Source organism: Trachypithecus francoisi, unplaced genomic scaffold (genome assembly GCF_009764315.1).
Source record: "Trachypithecus francoisi isolate TF-2019V2 unplaced genomic scaffold, Tfra_2.0 Lachesis_group1, whole genome shotgun sequence".
Classification (NCBI taxonomy): Eukaryota; Metazoa; Chordata; class Mammalia; order Primates; family Cercopithecidae; genus Trachypithecus; species Trachypithecus francoisi.
Window position 1 is genome coordinate 87,241,864 of NW_022681454.1, and position 21,503 is coordinate 87,263,366.

The 21,503-nt window shown below is 39.5% G+C and overlaps 1 protein-coding gene across 12 annotated transcripts in view; it reads right to left on the minus strand.

Moving 5' to 3' along the window:
* The window catches only part of FAM13A (family with sequence similarity 13 member A), a 418,718-nt gene that overhangs the window by 20,953 nt on the left and 376,262 nt on the right, over positions 1-21,503 (minus strand). For all 12 annotated transcript variants that reach the window (XM_033214803.1, XM_033214801.1, XM_033214804.1 and 9 more), the window contains 8 exons: positions 21,055-21,131; positions 20,626-20,668; positions 11,654-11,801; positions 3,325-3,538; positions 2,667-2,805; positions 1,866-1,947; positions 856-1,076; positions 165-248 (listed from right to left, as the gene is read on the minus strand). In XM_033214803.1, the coding sequence (XP_033070694.1) occupies positions 165-248; positions 856-1,076; positions 1,866-1,947; positions 2,667-2,805; positions 3,325-3,538; positions 11,654-11,801; positions 20,626-20,668; positions 21,055-21,131 (1,008 nt within the window). The remainder of the gene's footprint in view (positions 1-164; positions 249-855; positions 1,077-1,865; positions 1,948-2,666; positions 2,806-3,324; positions 3,539-11,653; positions 11,802-20,625; positions 20,669-21,054; positions 21,132-21,503) is intronic.

Sequence of the window (21,503 nt, forward strand, 5' to 3'; positions counted from 1 at the left end):
CTTCAGAAAGCGTAGTTATGGTGTAAATATATAGTAACCTCCTTTATCCTAAAAGTAAAGAAAGCAGACACTAGGGAACCTCATTTGTAAAATACTGAACATAGAAAATCCATTTCTAAAGCCAGATAATTGACCCCAATCAGAAAATTCACTACATCACATACCGGCCGTCCATGAATGCTTTCATAATATAACAGAGCTTTCTGCAGAGCCACTTTCTCATTAGCAATCTGGTCTTTGGTCATATCCTGTATGAACATAGGGATAGAGAATTGAAAGAGAGGAAAATGTCTGTGAACATTCCAACTTCTTTACTTAAACACATTCCTAAAGCAAGGCTAAAAAGAATCCTCATATAACAGCTCTCCCTAGCTCTATCCAAAGTTCATTTAGTAATGGGCTATTCCTGAGCTCTTGGGAGAAATGTGACCAGCACAGCAGAATCATCAGCCACTTGGATCTCCCACATGGCAGTAAAGGTACTGTGAACACTGAGGTAAGCAGGGCTGTGAGGCACATGGGGCTTAGCTTAATGGCCCAAGCAATGACGACGGTTATACGTTACATAGTCCCAAAGGTTTGTCTCTAATCCTTCTACCTCAGAGAGTCACAAAACCAGCTATAACCTAAACAAATTCATTCTGTGACCTATACAATAGAGTTTTGTTTTCAGTCTGTAGTCAAAAACCAAAGCACCCACAGTTAACGCACTCTGCAGTGGTTTCATCAGCTTCTCTAGACAATTAACAGCCTGGAAGGCTTAACAAGGCATCACCTTCCCACAGGGATTCACGTGGCAAGCCCTGTGTCTCTACCACATTGACTGGGGCTTAGGACTTCACAGAATCATCGCACCTTAATGTCCTCAGGACGGCTGCTTTCCGCTCGCTTCTCCTGGAGCTTCCTCTGAATAGATTCCAACGTGGCTTCAACACTGGGCTTTATCGCTTTATCTACCAGCTCTTGCTTCTTCTCATCTTCTTTCTCAAGCTGGGAACCAAAACTCTTGGGAAGTGTGTTGCTTCGCTGCCGCATCCTGGGAGTTAGGTCCTCTTCAGATATCTTTAGTTTTGACTCTAGTTGAGAAGATTTGGGGGTAGAGATATATGAGATTTGATGTCTGCCCAACACAAATTGTTTTTCTGTAGTGTCAATAACTTATTCTGTCTTTTTTCAGAGAGTATCTAGTTACAGTATCAGTAGAAATCCCTGAATTATTATGTAAAACCTGAGCTAACGGTAACGTCTTCTTTGATTACATGGAATGTTTTCCTAACACTAATTGCTGAGAAAGCTTTAGCCGCATCAGCCTGTATGATGTTCTCAGAATGTGGCATCCTTGTTCCTTCAGTGGTTAAAGGTATTTACTAATCTAATGCCCAACCACTGGCCAGCCTTTTCTGTATGACTTACATACTTTATTCTGAAATTAGGTTCACTTTGTATTCTATTTAGTTGTTTATATGACTGTGTCTCTGAAAAGATGGGAATCTCTTTGAAGGATGGGGGCCAAACCCTTTGCAGATTCATCTCTGTGTCTACTTGTTTGCTTCTACTACCACAGCAAATGGAGACTTGGATTAAACAGGTGTTTGAGAGATGTTGACTTGAAACCATCATCCTTCTATTAGTGATCTAGGGAAATGAAGAAATGCTGCAGGATTCGCCTCTTAGTTGATCTGGTTTCCCTATGACTGAGACCATGCGAAGACCTGGGGGAGTGGTCACTCCGAATAGCTGAGAGTGCTGGGAAGCATCTTTAAGGACCCTGGAATGCCTTAGCAGTGGCAGTCAGTGGGAGAGGAGGTGACAGATTCTGCACCTGGCTTGTTGTACAGAAGCCACAGCTCCAGAACTTTACCCACCTTTAAGTTGTCTCCGGAATTTGGCAAGGTCATTTGTCCATTTCAGAACCTCTGCATTGGCTGCTTTGTCACTGTGGGAAGGCTGAGAAAAGGAAGTCTAGAGTAAATGCTTGGGAACTGGAGCAGGGAAAAGAAGAAGTGTTTGATGATCATTTTTGTTTTAAATAGGAAGGAAAAGTTGAGCCCCATTAGAATAAGAAATTAAACACAAATGTAATTCCATTATCCTTCTTTCCATTTGGTTATTCTGATGCTTTCAAAAAATTCCTCAGAGGCAAAATGCATCTTTATGATCAGGGACTTCTGTGAGGTCCATGACCCCCTTGCCATTATTTGTAGGGTTCAACCTGTAAGGCAAGCAGTGTAGAAAACAGAGGGGTATATGATGTTTTGCTCAGCAACCATCATGAAAATGCCTGTTTGCCACTCTTGTGGGAAATGCTGAGTACAGAGCTGACAGCAGAATGAGCTCAGTGCTAACAAGATTTCAGAATATTGAATTAAATTTTAGTCAAACAAAGGATTTCATTCAACAATTTCTCCAGCTCCTGCTTACTGATTAATTTATAAAATGTAGACTTAAAATTTCATTTTTTTTGGTAAGAATACACTTGTGCAAGAAAAATGTTGACACATAATGATTGGGGTTTATCAGGGTGTACTATCCAGGGTTTACTGCCTTTTTGTTGTAAGATTCCCTAGAAGTTTTCCTTAACCTTTCGTCGTTTCTTTGAGTTGTTGAAACACTGGCATGTCCAGGGAGAGGGGGAGGTGAAAAGAACAGTGTGAGGTGACACTTACTCTGTACTTCCTCTCCTCTTCAAATCTATCTTCAAACTTCCGGATCTTCTTTTTAAGGCTCTGAATCCTTCGTGTGAGCTGGGCAGGCGTCAGGTCCTCTTGCTCATCATCGTAGGACCCCAGAGAGGAGCTTCGCCGCCTGGGAAGAGCACAACTTGGGTCAGTTTCCCCAGGAGCCGTCACTGCTTGGCGAGAGGGGCCCTGGGGAAGTGGGATACCATGTGGCATGTGGTGGTGGGGTGGGGTGGCAGCGTGAAGACAAAACAGCCTCTCTCCTCTTGAATAAAAGACACTTGACTGATCCATTGGAGCGCGGTATGTCCCACCTATTAAGTACATCTAGGCTTTTCTAGCTCATATTTATAATTAGCAAAGTAGGACTGAAGTCGACCTTTCCTGCGGGCCTAAAAGAGCTGAATTGGAGAGTGCTTTGGAAAGGAGGTGCTAACAAAATTCAGTATGTGATGTTGCAGTTGGGCCACAGCTCAAATGGGAAACTGCAACACGGCCTGTGTCCTAGGATGGAGAACTTCACATATGTTGCTCCACAGGCTCATGACTTAATTAAAAAAGCATTATTCGCTATCAGTGCCATTCCTATCTTTTCTGATGTTGTGGGGATGATGCATTTGCCTATCAGCAACACAGAGAAACATACCTCATGAAAGAATGGGAGTTTGGTGGGGAAGGAGGCACTTCTGTGTCATCCAGGTATTGTCTGCTTTGCCCATAAGCGTAGAACCGAGGAGAGAGCATGGGGTCACTGTCTTCGTCCAGCAGCTGACGGATCAGGCGCCCAGCCTGCGGCGAGAGGCGGGCCTCATCAGAGTCACTGTTCTCCCGCTGCCAGGAGGAGAAAGCAGGGATAGGCTCTGGAAAATAAGGGCAGTAAGAGGTCAGGACTGTTCCTGAAAGAGGTCAGGGTTGTTCTTTAAAACACAAGTGTTTCCCAGGCTTCCCCGATGCTTTAGGAAGCTGCCCATTGAATCATTTCTCATTTTACAGCTAAGGTCTAGACTAAGGACACTGTGCCCCAACTGAAATCGCTAACATGTCTAACAGCCATCATCTATCTACCTCTCATTTCCATTCTCACTGGCTTTCCAAAGAGAATTTGCTAGGGCTACCCTGGGGAGGAGCCTTGAAGGGGGAAGCCCAGTCGATCAGTGATAAAACTCTTCCACCTGATGGCATCATTGAACAGAAAATGTGCATGCCTGCAATCCCAGCACTTCGGGAGGCCAAGGCAGGCGGATCACCTGAGGTCAGGAGCTTGAGACCAGCCTGGCCAACATGGTGAAACACCATCTCTACTAAAAATACAAAATTTAGCTGGGCCTGGTGGTGGATGTGTGTAATCCCAGCTACTCGGGAGGCGGAGGCACGAGAATCGCTTGAACCCAAGAGGCGGAGTTTGCAGTGAGCAGAGATCATGCCACTGCACTTCAGCCTGGGTGACAGAGTGAGGCTCTGTCTAAAAAAAAAAAAAGAAAAGAAAAAGGAAATGTGTTGGTGGGGGAGATATTTGGCATCACAGCTGTACAGCCTTCACTAAACAACTGAGGAGTCAAGCTAAGGAACCCCATCAATCTTCAGAGAGCCTATGTATTCAGGAGCTTATAACTTCCCTTGAGGTCATCCAGTAAGCTGTTTTGTGTGCTTCTGCTTAAGTGTGTTGGGATTAGCACATTTAAGATGCATGCTTTGCGCTCGAAACTTCAGAAGCTGCTCAAGACTCCACTTAGAGTGAGATGCATACATAAATTAGCCAACAGAGGAAAAACGAACACCTTACAAAGGACAAATTTGTACAAATCAGTTTAGATAATCTGTTAAAAAAAATAACATGCTCAGCACAGAATCTTGATCTGTCATTTAGGGAGGGAAGAAGGCAATTGTTTATTTCTATTCACTGCAAGACACCTCAATAGACTCCTTTCCTCATTTAAAAAAACCCATCTAAAAGATTTAAAAAATAGATGTCGATGATATAAGGTATTTCATTTGTAATGTTTGCATTATAAAATGAGTTATGCTTTAAATTTACTTGTGGATTACTGTGATTTACACAAGGCTAGAATTTGGCCATGATCTTAAATTCTGGGATTCCTAGACTTTGAATCATGGAACAGTTGCTCCCCTACCTATCATACTATAAAATGTGCAAAACTATCTTAAATAAGTGCTTATTCAGGCTTCCATGTAAAAATAGATAATCCTAGAATGTTACAGCTGGGTGTGACTTCATACCTCAACTAATTTTGTGATTTCTCAATCCTGGCTGCACATTGAAGTCACACAGGGAAATATAAATGACTACCAGAACGCAGGCTTCTCATACCATCCAAGTCAACAATATTTAGGTGAGGGCCCAGATATTTGCCCCTCACACACACACAAGTTTAAAAGCTGTCCAGGTGATGCTCATGTGCAGCCAGGTTTGAGAACGATTGATCCGACCCGGCAGATGACAGATAAGGAAACTGAAACCCTAAGAGGTGGGTCTAGAAGCGAAGTCTCCTGATTTCCAGATCCGTGCTGCAACTTAGAATGTGCCAAGTGCTTCCGTAAGAGTGGCAGCTTTGAGATTTTTGTAGATCCCACATAATAGGGAGGATAAGCGTATTAATTAAAAAAATCAACTTTATATGGAATGAGGTCCACAGGTTCTCGAAATTTAAAGAGAGCTAGGTTATCTGGAAATGCAGACAAAAATACAAACATTCTGAGAAATGAAAGCAGTGTGAAAGACAGATTCGTATCTACTGAGGCTCAAAAAGTGGCAGAGGACGTGCTAGTAGATGTGCTTGGCGAAAGCTGGAGACGAACAGGAGGTGTTTCATCATTTGTACTAACATTAACGGTCTGCTCCTTCTAAGTGGTAGGACTTGGGCACAAGCAGCTCAAACTGCCAACATAAAAGAACAGAAAATGGACTGAGAGGCGAAGTAACGAGGGGGGAGTGGAAAGCAACCCCTAGAAAAAATAAAACATGTCAGCTGCAGAAAATGGAACTATTAAACTGACCAGCTTGCATCTTCTCTGTCATGATATTTCATGAGACAGTGTAATTTTCTGCAAGGACTTTCCCCAGGAGAGGGAAAGGGTTAAGATGGCTCGAACAGTAATGCAGCAGGCAATAAGCTCACCGCAGAGTGGCAAAGCAGCAAAGCAACTGGCGGCAGGGCACGAAGCCTTCCTGGGGACAGAGGGCTTTGGCAAAGCAAAGTCTGATGTTGATATTGGCATTTGAGTGTGCTGGTTAGTTTGACATTTCTATTCATAAAAACTTAGTTTAAAAGGTGTTACCTTACATCCTGAAGCCCTTTAATGTGTTAGAATCTAGCAGAATATTTCCTTAAAAATGTTATAACTCTTCTTTAAGTTTTCAACTAGGTGGTCTCTGTGTATACAAATATTTACTTATAAGAGTGTGTGATAAGATAAACTGTGATCCTGAATTCACTATAAAATGCTAATCATGGAACTGAATAATCATTATTTGATGCTTTGTGGCTAATGGCAGGGCCATCCATCAGTTTTCTTGTTTGTTAACACAGCTTTATTTTGTGGCTTTATTCTTGATCAATTGCTTCGCTGACAGGGAGATCAAATGTGTCCTTTTCCTAGTGTCTCCCTTGGGATACAGGAAATACACAGCTGCAGTAATTCTAGCTTATCAGTGACATTTTCTCCTAAAGCATATAGTTAAGGTGAATGAATTCACTTATTTTAAAATGAGAAATGTAAAACTATATGAATTTCGACTTTAATAAAAAGGTATGCATGTAGAACAGAACTGAAAGGTTTCTCATCTATGCAACACAAAATGCTTACATGATTTTTCCCTTTTTCTCCCTTTTCTGTTATTCGATTGTCTTATAGTTTAAGGCTTCTATTCAAAAGAGTTATAAAATGATATGTAATACACAGTTCACTACAACTAAGGAATCAGTAAAACTGTTCCCCATTTTAGTTTGAAATGACCTAAAAGCACAAGGTTCACGTTTTGATAGTTGGCACTCAACTAAAACAACAACAAAGAACTAAATAAGGTAGTGCGGTAGATAACAGGTCTAATTTCACTGCCTGCCTAGAGAGCTGGTTTTGAGAATGTATTCACTTACCATTCCCAATTGCTACTTTGGTAATATTTTATATTTTAACTAGCAATTCTAGAGCAAGGAAAGAGACAGGGATGTTGCAAGAAAAGTATTCAAAGGGGAAAACAGGAGGCATGGGAGGCTTCACACTGGACTGTCTTGCTAAACCACCACATAAAATAAATGCATTTTCATATCTAGACCAAAGTTCCTTGTATACAGTCAGTTTTGCTTCTAGTCATGTGTCTCATCACAGTGAACTCTGGACATAAGTATGACATGCCTCTCTATTAAAAATTAATCCACCAGGTCAGTTGACATCGCAGCAGGTCTGAAATAACAGAGATAAAAGCTGCATGCTTGCTACTGAAGTAATAAAAAAGACTAGGCCCTGGGGAGTTCCAGTTCAGACATAGTACACATGGATATAACGGAAATTTTCTGTAGAAAGAGGGACATATCTCTGAGTAATGCTATCGTGGTCACTGGGACATAGCTACTCTCTGCTTAGCTGGCTGGATCCACTTACTATACAAAAGAAAACCGGCTATTGAGATGATTTATTTCTCAGAAATCTGCACAGAATTAAGGGGGCTGATGTTTTCCACATTTCCTTTCCAACTGTATTATTTAGAGCCATTACTCCTTGGCAAGATGTAACCATCTTTCTGCTCAGCTGAGTTAGGAGGTACTTGGACATCCCAGACATAGAAAGATATAAGCCTCATGGTGGAGGCTCTTTACTGAAAGAAATTTATAAAATTTTTAGTGTTCCAAAATTTAGAACAATGTTAGTCCTACTAAACTGTTCAATTAGTCTTGTAAACTATCAGAGTTAGAAAGAACTAGAGTAGTCAGCTTTATCAATCACAAATTTAATCCTTACATTTCATATATCTGCTTTGTCCCTGTTTGCAAAGTTAATAAGCAAGCCCTTAGTAGCTCCATTTAAATCATTAATAAATGTATGGAACAGGATATGGCTGAGGACTTTTTACCTACTGAGAATACCCCCGTGTGAGTTGACTTTGATCCACTTATCTGCACATTTAAGAACAGTTGTTCAATCAGTTACTAATTCACTACCCCACCTGTCTTCTCTCCCGCTTCTCTGACAGTCAGGCTATCATTAAGGCCCTGTCAGAGGCCCAGCTGAAGTCTTTTCAAATGCACCATTTCCCTAATCTAGAGTCTAGTATTAATAATATCAAAGAAAGAAAGGAGGTTGGTGTGACATGGTTAATCCTTAGTAAATCTGTAGAAGACCCAGTAATACTGATTCCTCTTGTGTTCAGAGTCATCCATGGCCATTTGGTAGACTGCGCTCTGGTTTCAAAGAAGGCAAACTTAGGCTGTCTTTTCCTGAAACTATACTTGGAAAGATTTATAGAAGATAAAACTAACACTCACATAATACCTACTAAGTGCCCATACTGTGCTGGGCACTTAGCATATTTTAACTCATTTAATCCTTGTAATAAACTTATTAAGTAGATACTACTGTATCTACTATTCATTATTACCTACTGTTACCACCCTATTTAAAGATGGGAATATTAAGGTGAAAACCAAGGCAGGTTTACTAACTTGCCGCAAAGCTGATAAGCAGCAGAGCCAGGATTTGAGCCCAGGGAATCTGGCTTGTAACTACTTTGATCTGTTGCCTGTAAGGATATAAAACTGACATTGTTTAGAAAGAGGCATCAGGTGGAAGTGAGGAGACTCTGTTACATCTGAATCATCAGTTTGCTTCTTTTGGCCTCAGTATTCTTATCTGTATAATAGGAAGGTTCAAGTGGAAGGTCTTTTGAGATCTCTTGCTTTTCTATGATACTTTTAGAGAATTTCCTTTCCAAAGTTATTTTCAACAAGCAGTAAGTTTTAGATATATGAAGTATCTTATGCCCTTTTAAAAATACCACCCATCTCCCCATTTTTTGAAATGGGGTATTGTTACGTTGCCCAGGCTGGTTTTGAACTCCCAGGCTGAAGTGATCCTCCTGCTTCAGCCCCTTAAGTAGTAGGGACTACAGGCGCATACCACCATGCCCGGCTTAAAATGCCCCTTTAAATTTAATTTCATCAGGACATACTGAATAGAGTAGCTGACTGCTTAAACCCCAGGACTTACACAAGGAGTATCCTCAAATCAACATAATCGACTGCTTGGGAACATTCTAATTATGCAACTCTGAAGAGCTTTAAATAACACAGAATAGTACATTAAATTTGTATATTCATTTAACTCTGGTGAAAGGAAATCCTAGTAATAACAGTCATGTGGATAAAGCAAATAATAAAACAGCTATGTATATTTAAAAAGGATAAAGTATGCCTAGTATTTGCCAATAAGCACGACCAGACTCGGATCCTACATTCACTTTGCGAGGGCTCCATTCTACATGTCCTACGGAATCTATTTATTAGTTTCATTTCCATTTTTGTTTCCTTGATACTGAGTCCCAGAAGCCAATGAACATCATTTTCGTGTGGAGGGGCAGTACTTAGTGAATAGCCTGCTGGTGCTCGCCTCTGCAGTAAGTATTGCTTCACCTGATATTCTGCGATTCCACATGAATGTGAGAGTATGAGCTATGGTATGGGGATGGGAAGGAGCAACCAAACCAAAAAAGAAGGGATGGTGGCTTGAAGACTGGTGATGGGGGCTTGCAGGTAGATACTGGTTCAGGTGGTTTTTGCTTATCACAACTTTCGTTTACATTTTTTGTTGCACTGGCTTCACATTCACAAATTCGTGCAGAGTTTATTCCTTACTGGAAAGACACCATTTTCTTATTTTAGCTATAAAAATGGTGATATTTTAGTGATCAGACTTATTGCTCTCATTTTATGTAAAAATTCCTTTACTTTTATTATACTTATAGCTATATTAATGCTATAATGTAACTTGGAAAGTTACAATAAGTACATAAGCTTAAAAAAAAAGGTCACTGAAAGCAGTAACCAAATGATGAGAATGGCCTTGATGTGAATCCATGTAGATTTTAAAGATATGTACGTTCAATAACAAACGCAGTAATTGGCAAAACAAAAACAAAAAAAGTTAAAGCAAGTTATTTCAGAAACTACTTGGAATATACACAATCCACTTTCCCAAGCCTATCAAAATGCAATGTATTTTTTTCCAATAACTTAAAAAAAAAAATCCATCTAGATTTCTAAAATAAAATCTTGGTTCCTTCAATTATAATCTGAAGGAAAATTCTTTATGTTAATAGCTTTAAGGAAACTATAAACTGGCTTGCAGTCACTATGAAGAGTATTCTCAGCTTTACATTAGCATTATTTCAGTGGCTGGGAGAGACGATAAATATGACTAACCAAGATAAAAATAACAAACTGAGTCCATTTTAGGAGAAAGAAAAATATGGCTAATTTGAATTCTAACCAAAAATCCTAGTTTTTATCTAGAGCTTTAGGGTAGACCATATCACTAAGACTTGTGCAAATATAACATTTATTCTTTTGGTTACTGCATTTTTCTTTTATTTGGGTAACAGTGACTACTATGGGACTTTTTTGGGGGGAGGTAGGGGCACAGGTTGTTTTTAATGTATGAATTAAAAACTAACATGTGATTATTTCACAGTACTCAAAAATGAAAGAACATAAAGGTACTCACGAATATATAACTGAAATTACAAATTAAACAACCCTGCGTTTTGCTGCTCAGTGAATGGCTTTTGAGCTGAAAATGTCTGACAAAATCTCAAATCCACTGCCTAATTATATAAAAAGAACTAGAACAGGTTTCTTAGATTGCAAGGACAGAACTAGAGTAAAAAATAGTTTGTTTTCAGTGAAGCCCTGGATGCCAGAAATGGAGTTTACTCTTTTTCACCTGGTGGCCTTTTCAGCTTTCCTCTTGATCCTTCATCTAACGTCATTAACATAACTTCTTGATTTAAAAGAAAGAGAGAGGAAAGTGGGTAGGGAGAGAAGACAAGGAGATCCAGATGCTGAAATGGGACTGATTTTTCACAGTTAAGACCCCCTGGTAAGTCATTGTGTTAAGTCACGCTGCTGTATTGGAATCAGGTGCACAATTTTTCCCTCCTTGCAGCCGTCACGCACATACTGTAGAGAGGTAGACTGGCATTTATTTTGGATCCACATTGGTATGTGTTTGGATGCAGACACATGGATAATGAAAGAACAAGCAGCTAGATAAAACTGCTGCAATATCCTCCCTGAAACACAATTTTGACAAGGCTACTCTCTTCTTGGCAAGTACATTTCTAACGTTTTCACCAAAGTCTCTAGAAAAAAAACCAATTTGAAGCACTCACTGTATTACAGGCTTTCAGTAAGATGCATGTATTCAGTGTTCTTTTTGATAAGCAAATTCCTTAAATTTGCTAACCTGAAAAAAATGGTTTGTCTATCCATAAAAACAAACATAGAAACAAAGCAAACCAAAACGTCATTCTTGAAAAATGGGAAGGAGATTTCATGAAAGAGGCAGGCGGCTGGCATGCAGCAGTGGAAGATCGCGCCACAGAAGGTAGAAATCCTAAAAGCACACTGGTTCCCTATTACTCGGCTTAGTACTATGAGGGGGAAAAGACACACACATATCAGCGCTCCTGGTGAGTCACAAAGAAAAATAAAAGGCCTGCAAGGTGACACTATGATGAAGGGCAAGCGTATTTTCTTTCTTAGATTGCAGCTGCCCTCAGCAACATTTGCCCTGAGGTATTCCTATGCCAGGTCAAGGATTTTCAGTCATTCAGAAATGCAGTTACTTCTGCATGCATAGCTCTCTCTTTCACCCACACTCTCACACGGTTACATGCCTCTCATTTGTGCTTATTTACATATGCTTTAATGATGGCAAATCACCCAAGTATCAGACAATCCTACCTTCCCAGTTCTTTTCATCACATAATGCAGTCAGGTCCAACTGGGGCACTTCGGAGACAAAGCTCTCCTGCTGGTCACCGGCATCTTGATTCCTCTGCTGTTTAGTGTCAGATAGGCTGGGATGCTCCTGGATCTTCATTGTGGGACTCTGCAATAACAGCACAATGTCCCCAAATATCTACTGTTCGCCCAAATCCAGAAACGTCTGCAGCAATTCCACTCCTTCAGGATAAAACCTTCCAAGCCACCGCTGCTAATGCATCCAGCACAGAAATGAAAATCATGGCTTGATGCCCCCCGGATCCTAGCTGGCCACTTGCATGCAGAAAGCAACTGTCCATCTGTGCTCCTTTAACTTTCCCCAGGCTGCTCTTCCCGATAACTGCAGGCAGCTGACAGTCTTGGTGATTACTGATTGGGGCCAGGAATGAGGGAAAGGAGTTTGGTGTTTTCTTAAAGGAGTATGGCTCTCCTGACTGTAAACAACAACAACGAAAACCGGGCTACTGCTGTTGCTAATGCTGTAGTAGCAACATGGTGTCTTTCGCAGGTGGATTTCTTTGCCCCTTAGGTAAACAGTCCTGCAAGCCAGGAACAGAGGCTGTGTACGTGAAAGCTCCCCTGCCAGCCCTGGCTGCTTAGATCAATTACGCGGGGCTAGCTGCACATTCCCAGATTTCCTGTGGTGGTTTTCTCGCTGAGTACTGGGAGAACAGACTATTTATGGAGGAGCTCTGGGTATTAAAGCATTGTTTGCACAAATTCAAACAGCACCGGGGTTTGGCGTCCCATCTCAGCTAGCAGTAAAGAATACGGACTCTGGAAATGAGCCAAAATTACATAGGGAGCAATTTTTTTTTTTTTTTTTTAAGTAAAAAGTCAAGAGCTGGCAAGTCAGTGATGCATAATGCATGTCTTACAAATACGCAACTGTCACTTGTTTTCCTACTATTCATCTACTCTGAATATTAAATACTTGGCTATACTTGCTTACACCAGGCTAGGACATCTGAGGGAATGGAGAAATCCTCCCCAAAAGGCTGATATTCAAATCAATAATTTTATGTTTAAACAAATTGCACTGAAATTAATTTTTTTTAAACCTTGTTCTCTGGGTCATTCGTAAATTCAACCACTGTCACTCTTCCCTGTCTCATACAATTATAAACAAAAGTGTTTATGAAACAGTTTGCTCACAAATGTATTCCTTAAGTAGCACAGATGGGTACAAAAGATTTTCTTTTGGAGTAACTACAAACGTACTTTGGCAAATATACTATAATTAAACAAAAAAACTAAAAACAGCTGGATATCATTGTATGAGAAACGTTCCTATGCTTAAAGCACTATTTAAGACTTGCAGCTACTTTTAATAGCTATCCAACCCACTTTGAAATCATCAGGGAATAGCCAGGGCTTTCTACTGTTATATCTCCATGAAATGATGCATGGAGACATGTTTTCTTCACATTTGGGATAAAATGAAATACCATCATTCGGGTCCTGATGAGCTACTAAAGTCTTATAGAAATGCCAAGTGAATCTGGAGATTTAAGATACTTTAAAAATGCAGTTTGTTTACTGGGGAAAAAGCCAGATTAGCCATTTATGTCACAAAAAGTATTTTTCTCTGAAGCTAAAGCCTAAGTGGACCAGGGTTAAATGCCCAAATCTAGTTCTCAGCTTTTTAAGTTACAAAGCCACTCAGTCACCAATTGTGTGTGTGCCTGGGTTGCGGGGGAGCGGGGGTGCGGGCGGGGGGAAGCAAAAGAGAGTGAGAATATGCATATAGCAAATAAGCATTTTCTCAGAAAGATTTAAAATGCTCATTACCTTTACAGACATCAAAAAAAGAATACTAGAAATACGATTTCATTTTTCAAGTATGATATTTCCTTCACGAGGAACATACATCAAGTCATTTACGTCATCATGCCATGGAAAGGACAAGGGTTTTGCTTACAGGCAGACCTGGGTTTGAAGTGCGGCTCTGACATTTACTAGCCTGGTGCCCTGGCTGAGTTGCTTTCCTTTTCTGAGCCTCCATTACCTAACCTTTAGAATGATATAAGTGATACCAGCTTTGCAAAGTTCTTTGGAAGCTCTGTCAGAAGGTATGAAGGGCCTCTAGCATGATGTCTGGGGCAGGAGAGACACAAATGAAAGCCATCATTCTTTCTCTACTACTATCTGACACTGTATGAAGACAAATGAATAAAACACTGGCACGTCTCAGAATTGCTAGAGAGAGGAATTGGAGACAAGGCAAATACATTTGCAATTTGAGGGGAGGCATACTGCAACAAAGGATGGAAGACAATGTCAAATGCATTATGAAAACATTTTAGTGAAAAGAGCCACTAGCGTATGCGTCATGAATCAGCAACAGAAATTTTGATTTGGGGGCAGATAGGTGTGGGCTGGAGGGGTGAGGGAGGACGACACATCACACAGAAGGAAGGAGGAATACCAAGTGCAGATGCAGGCATGAGAGCGTGGCATGCTTGGCCACAGCAAGAGAAGAGTTTCAGGGTGACCAGCACTTAGGACAAGAAGGGGGAATGGCAGATAGCAGGGGTGTCAGCTAAGTAGATGCCTTATATACTAGACTAAGTATTATATACTTATATATTAAAAAAATATTATTTCATAATAGGGCTGCCCATTATGTCGTTAGAGATACAAAGACAAAACTTATTCAAAAGAAATGATTTTTTTCCGTACCCACTATTTGCTAGATGTTTTTTTCACACACTGGTGAAACTATGGTGGACAAACAAAATCTCTGTCATAATGAGTCTTACAGAGAAGACAGTTAATCAACAAAAAACTGTTAGGGTTCTGGAGAAAAATAAAGGGATATAAAAAATAAAAGAAAAATAAAGTAAGAGGGATGTTGGTGGTAGCGGTGGAGGCCTCTGTTTTATATTGAGTGGTCAGGGATGGTCTCTGTGATAAAGTGACAGGAGGTGAGAAAGTAAGCCATTTGTGGAAAGAGCATTCCAGGAAGAAAGAAGCCAAGTGCAAAGGCTCTGGGACATGGTCAGTTTTTCTATGTTTCAGGAATAGTACAGAGGTCACTGTTTCTGGAATCCAGGAAAGGACGGCCAGAGCCATTGTAAACAGAGGGTGAGGATGTGTCATATATAATGAGGCATTAGGTCATTCACATCCTAGATCTATGTCAACACATGAGCTTCTATACTTCCTGGCTGATTTGTGGTACAGCAGTGGAGAGATTCCTCCTACACAAAGCTACACCAGCTGGCATAGCCCCGGACACACTAAGCACAGCACACTCCAACTGCATGTGGAAATGCACGTACAGACTGGCCCTGTCCTGCTGTGCTCCCATCAATCCCTGAGGTTGCTTTCTTACTTGCCCAAGTCCCAACTTTTGGCCCTGCTGGTCTATGATGTGACAGGGTTGTCTTGCCTGGGGTTGCAGACTGCTGATGGTTTTTTGTGCATGTGGGTGCCAGGGAGCCTGTCCTATGTCCTATGGCCCATGGTGAAGTTCTTCAGGCTCCGTAAACGGCAGCATAAAAACTGCCCTGCCTTCAAATGTTAGCGTAGTCTGGGTGAAGCATCTTGCCCAGTTGCACCACCCTCTCTAACAGGGCTCTTCATATAGTATTGCAAATATAATCTATTTCTTCTACTAGATCATTAAGGTTAAAATGTCAAAGGCATTCTCAGATTTAAAAATATTTTTGGTTTCAACTTTTGTTGTTTACATGTCTAATATCTTCTGTTAAATCACAAAGTGAGTAAATTAATTTCACAATTTTCAACTCCAAGATCCTTGTACTGTGATGTCATATGCTAAACATTGTCAAAAATGCTGTACTATATGAAAACACACCAAATATTTGTGTATTGAAACAAATTGAGTGTTTGGCTTTTAGGTGAGACAACATAGTATGGCATATTAGGATGTGTTTTAGAGGCAGAGACTCACGTTTAGATACCAGCTTTACTAGCTGCAAGACTTTCAGTGAGTAAACTTCTTTGAACTTTAGCTTTTTTTTTCCCTCAAATACAGGAACAAGACTTCGTAAGGTTTGTGAGGATTAAAATGAAAAGTGTATATAAAACAGCGTATAGGAACTATAAACAATGTTATTTCCATTTATACCCTACCTTCCTTTCCCATTCATTCATTCATACATTTGGCAAGTGTTTACTGAACACATGCTATGTCCTTGGCACTGGAATTTAGTAGCAAGCAAGATAAGGGATTTAGTGCAAGAGAGAGACACTGAACATACAAGTGCCAAGTATCATGAGTGTTATAAAAGAAACGTAGGATGCTAGGCGACAAATATGAAGAGAGCTCATCTCTCCTGGGGCCTCAGGTAACATTTCACATTCAGGTCAAGGAGCCATTAATTATGAAGCTATCAGTCTAATCTTTGCCAAGACTTGTCCCTGTCCAGCTGGACCTACGTTTTTCTATCCCCAGACTTTATTTGATCCTGCTCTTTCTCTGGCTTCAAATAGTTGGTGAATTTTTGTTTTATTACTTCTATTGCCCTGCACAGGATATAGTTAAGTGGCCTAAAGTTTATCAGAGCCAGGAATGACAATATCAGAAAATATGCCATATAATGCAGTTTGCGTAGGAAGAAACTACAGTATTAACAGAAGAACTACACAGAACCACAAACATTTTTTGTTTGGCCTGACAGTAAAGGAAAAGTGGACATAAATTTTCAAAATCCATGTGAACTCCAAAGCTTCATTAGGCTTTGGCTATTGGATTGATTTGGAAGCGAATGTGAAGTAAATAGAGCTTGTTAATTTTTCTGGTTATAATATTAAAACAAAGTCCTAAAGCTTCCATGAAAACAGTGAAGTCAAAATAACAGTCATCCATTTCATAGATACTTTTCAGAAATTCACTTTTTTTTTTTTTTTTTTGAGACGGAGTCTCGCTCTGTCGCCCAGGCTGGAGTGCAGTGGCCGGATCTCAGCTCACTGCAAGCTCCGCCTCCCAGGTTTACGCCATTCTCCTGCCTCAGCCTCCCGAGTAGCTGGGACTACAGGCGCCTGCCACCTCGCCCGGCTAATTTTTTGTATTTTTTAGTAGAGACGGGGTTTCACCGTGTTAGCCAGGATGGTCTCAATCTCCTGACCTCGTGATCCGCCCGTCTCGGCCTCCCAAAGTGCTGGGATTACAGGCTTGCGCCACCGTGCCCGGCCTCAGAAATTCACTTTTTCAGGCAAATAAGAGCCTGCACTTAAGATCTTGTGATAACTAATATTAATTCTCAGTCTTGATTGAAAAGCCTTGTCTTCTCTCCTTCTCTCTTTTTCTTTTCCTTTTTTTTTGAAGCAGGATAAGAAACATGGAACTAGTCTTTTTTTTTTTTTTTTGCAAAGCTTCAAAAAGTAGTTTATTTTTCATTCTGTGCCTCTATTCACCCAAAGAACGACCCTCCACCTCACTCCACCCCTGGCCAAAAACTGTGGCAGGGGAGGTTGGAGAAGTAGCACAATATTTTCTTTAGGCTTGGAGAGTAAAGACCTCCCTAGGTAGCATGTCAATTCCAAATGTTACAGTCTTTCCAGTTGGTCTCACTCGGAGTTCTTTGTCTCAGGACCAAGAGAATTAAGGAGCATGTCTTTTTTTAAAATTATGAATGTCTTGTTTGTTATCAAAGGTATGCTTCTAAGCTCTCTTAAGCAGTAGGCTTAGAAAGCATAAAGAATGTAAAAATATTTTGAAAGAACTTAACACTTCACTGACCTTGTAATTCTGACATAAAATGATCTCTCCCAGGTAATGTAATTCCCTCACATGTAGTTAACAATTCTTACTTGTTTTGACTTCTCAACAGAGATTCATTGTAAGGTTTTAGTTTTAATATTCTGGATTTTATAGGGAAGAATAAAATATTTTCATCATAGAAAACAGGGATTAAATTGAAGCGTAAAGCATAAACCCCCTTGGAAACAGAACTCTGAAAATTGGTAATTTCAGGGATATCTTTTAGAATCTAGAAAATGCTAGTTTTAAGGATGATCTCTCTTCTGGATACTTGTAGTTTGTTAAAAGAGTTTAAAAATACACAGAAGAACAAAGACTCTAGATTTTGCGTGCCCAGGGAGCAGTGTGCTAGGCTCTTCCTCATGTTATCTCATTTCATATTGCCCAGATAGGATATTTTATTAAAATATCAGCCTTTCTGAACCTACCTGAAGAAACTGTACTTTAATTTTGGACATTTCAAAGTGATTCCTGACTTTTTTTCTCATTGGCAGTGTGTCACTAAACAAATTTTAATCCAAACCACATAAGGAACTCTTATGAAATAGAAATGGGTGACTATTATTGATCAATGCCCATCTGAGATCTCAGGAGAACTTCTTTTTGGACAAGATTAGTTGCATAATTAAAATAAATTAAAAAGATATGAAATAAAGGGATAAGCCCATGTTCACTTTCAACACATACCTTCAAACAAAACACATTTAAGGCTGCAAACTGATTATTTAAGAACTGGGGTCACAGTTGTAACTTCATTTGCCTTTGAGCGGCAGATCTAAGAGAAGCCTCTCTCTGCCTGTCTCTAAAGAGCATTTCTGAGGCTGAAAACAAGTGTTCCTCATTCTACTGGAAATAGTAGTCCCCCCCGGAAAAAATCACCTTTCCGCAAGAGCTGTCATTTGTTATGTTATCTTATATGAATCTGAGATTTTACAAGGAGAATTTTAAATCACAATACTAATAAGGACGAAGTCTACCTTAATGGAAAACAAAATTAGAAGTATTACAATATATATTCAATAGTGGACATGTAAAATCTGACATCTCAATCTTATGCAATGAGACCTGAAACAAAATAAATACTGGTTAAACAGAACTCTAGAAGGAGTAACCAAAGTATAGACTTATTCTTCATCACTGAAAATGAAAGGTTACTGATATTTTTACTAGAAAACCAGGTTAAATATTGGGTGGTGTAAGTTTTAGGAAGTACTACATATATTAAAAAGTAATAAATAACAGCACACTGAAACAAAGGAAAAACCTTCACAAAATGGAAAACAGTTCTTTTCACTGTCTTTCATGGATAATAATAAAATATATTTCCTTCAGTGAAAGAAGCACACGCTTTCACAAGTAGAAATCATCCCAATCTCATGGAGTGATGTCTTATTTTTCTCCTTTGGTGCAGCTGTGATAGAAAGGTGACATGGAGAGCTTAGTCTAGATTTCAGTTCACCACCTAATTTTATCTCCTAACCAAAACCATCATGATGACAATGATCATTATTAGTGAATGCCTAAGCAGTGCCAGCAGTGGCACTGGGCACTGATTGGTGGCTACATATGGATAACACACATAAGAAGAGGACTTGGCACATGGAAGAAGGATGTGAGATTGTTTCCCCATGATTCATCCACTGCCCTGGGAGCTGTCCACCAAAGACCAAGGCAGACTGAGTTCAGTTTAGTTTGCCATTTAGTTTGTGTGCTACTTGGAACTGATGAGTTAATGCTATGAAGTCCATCCACAAAAGTTACTTTTATTCCCTTTTATCTCATAAAAGATAACAGGCACAAAAGGAAAGAACTGAGAAGACCTCTCCAGGAGACTGGCAAAGCGATTTTCTTTAAAATCATGTTAGATGGGAGATGAGTAGGTGCTTGCTGTGAGTGGAGGAAGATGGCAGTGAAAGGATAAAACCATAAAAAACAAAACACAACATGACACTAACATGGGGGAAACATGATCTTTAAAAAGATGCCTAGAGACAAGAAAAGAAGGTCAGCTTGTTGCCTGGGTCCCAAGGAAGGAAGCATAAATGAGTTGGAAATAGATGAAAAAAGTGGCTCAGAAGCTGTGGGGTCAGAAAGAGGAAGCATTCCCCTCCTATTATCTGGCTAAATTATCTAGTGAAGAAGTATATATATGACAAGAGTTGAATGCAGTAGATATGAGCATTAGCGTGTGTTCAGGGAGTGAGGATTAATTTCTAGGAATTTTATGCACATTTTTTAATGATAATACAATTTTCTAAGAGGGTCTGTAGCTTTCTGATTTTTAAGCTGTAAAACTCCATGGGGTAATAGACTGTGGCTGTCATTAAATCCCAGCTCCTACCACAGTACCTGTACCTAGTAGGATTTAATATATGTTGTTGATTAAATCCATCAGTGAATTCGGTCAGTGCCCAACAGAGATTAAGAATTATTGGGCTACAGGGAATGTTCTCTTTATATCGAGAGTCAGAATTTAAGAGTGGGTTAAGAAAAACTTTACTTCTTGAAAAGCAAAAGTGGTTAAGATTGAAGGTGGAGCTGGAAGTATTTGGAGGTAGTAGATTGCATACACATACATGAAATAAAAATGATGCTTGGCACACTGAATGGAAGCCGGAGTTGGGAGAAAGGGAAACCAAATACTTGGGTCAGCATGGTGGTGCCTGGAGGACACGTGGGAGGCCAGGGAAGTAAATGAAACTTGAAGATACAGATGACATAAGGGAGGTGAGAGATTTTTTTCTCCAATGTCTATTTAAAATGAGAGACAAAACTCAGCAAACAAATTGGATTAAGTAACTCAAAGTGAATTTATGTTAATTTGAAGATTCATGACCTAATCTTTGTGACTAAGACTCACTACCTACATATTTCAATCACTTAATGCATCAAATTGTGGAAAATAAAACCAGTAGCTTTGACTTTTTGTTTTGTTTCACTTTATAGAAAACCTAAAGAGAAATTCTTGTGCTATTAAAGTTTATCATCATAAGCAAGACAAAAATAATTCACAAAGGAAAATAATGAAGTTCTTATGATTTCTCGAGGAATCTTTAAGTTTGGTATTTGCCTTTCTAATCAATCACAGTCATATTACTTAACTCATTGTCCCTTACTGACAGACTAATATTTCAGAGGTACACTGAAGAGTGTATGAACAGCCCCATCACAGTCTTACTCTTGCTTGTTAGTTACTCACCTCGAAATGCTGAGTGTGTCCACCATCTTTTTCACTTCCTTTCCTATAAATAACGGCAACAACAACAAAATCATAAAATATCTACTTGTTTTATAACAATGTTTTTCATCCATTGATATTACGATTTTGTTTTAAGAGTATGTTGAGTAGCTCTAAGCCTAATACTTATAAAATTCAAAAACAAAACACAAAACAAAAAATTAATCAAAGCAAACTGGAAACACAAATAAACATGACTATAGTTATTTGCTTTCAATAGCACTGTGATAGATTTTCTATTCTAAGCATTTTCCTTGCTATAAAATATTGCTGGTAAATATATAGTCCTTTAATTCCATTCTTTTTAGTTCTTATAATTCACATTGGATTACATGAAAATAACCTTTTCCTGCCCTTGGAAAGAATATGAGGAGGTAATTCTAAAATTACCTTTCATCGGACATCCGTTCAAAACCATCAGGTCCAGTTCTCTCATGAGATCGTGTGGAATTGAGACTTTCCATATTCTGTAACAGAACCATTATTGGTTGCCCAACAGGAATGGTAAGAAATATGCAACGCAGACCCTCCTTTCTTTAAAACTAATTCCAGTCCTCATATTTTTATCTTTGTTTAAACTAGTAAAATTATGAGTTTATTATATCCTACTTTCATAGAATTGTCTATTGAACTTTATCATCCTTTGAACAAAGATATGTGACAGCATCACAGAAATGGCCATTGTGCCCTATAATGTCTCTCTTAGGTATTATCCATATTGGACAGCTAAATAGCAAAACCCAGATTGTTAGAGAATCAGGGTGGGTCAGACTTAGAATTGAGAAATCTGACCTCGAATCTCATCAGAAACTGATGTAACATTTTCTCTCTCTCTCTCT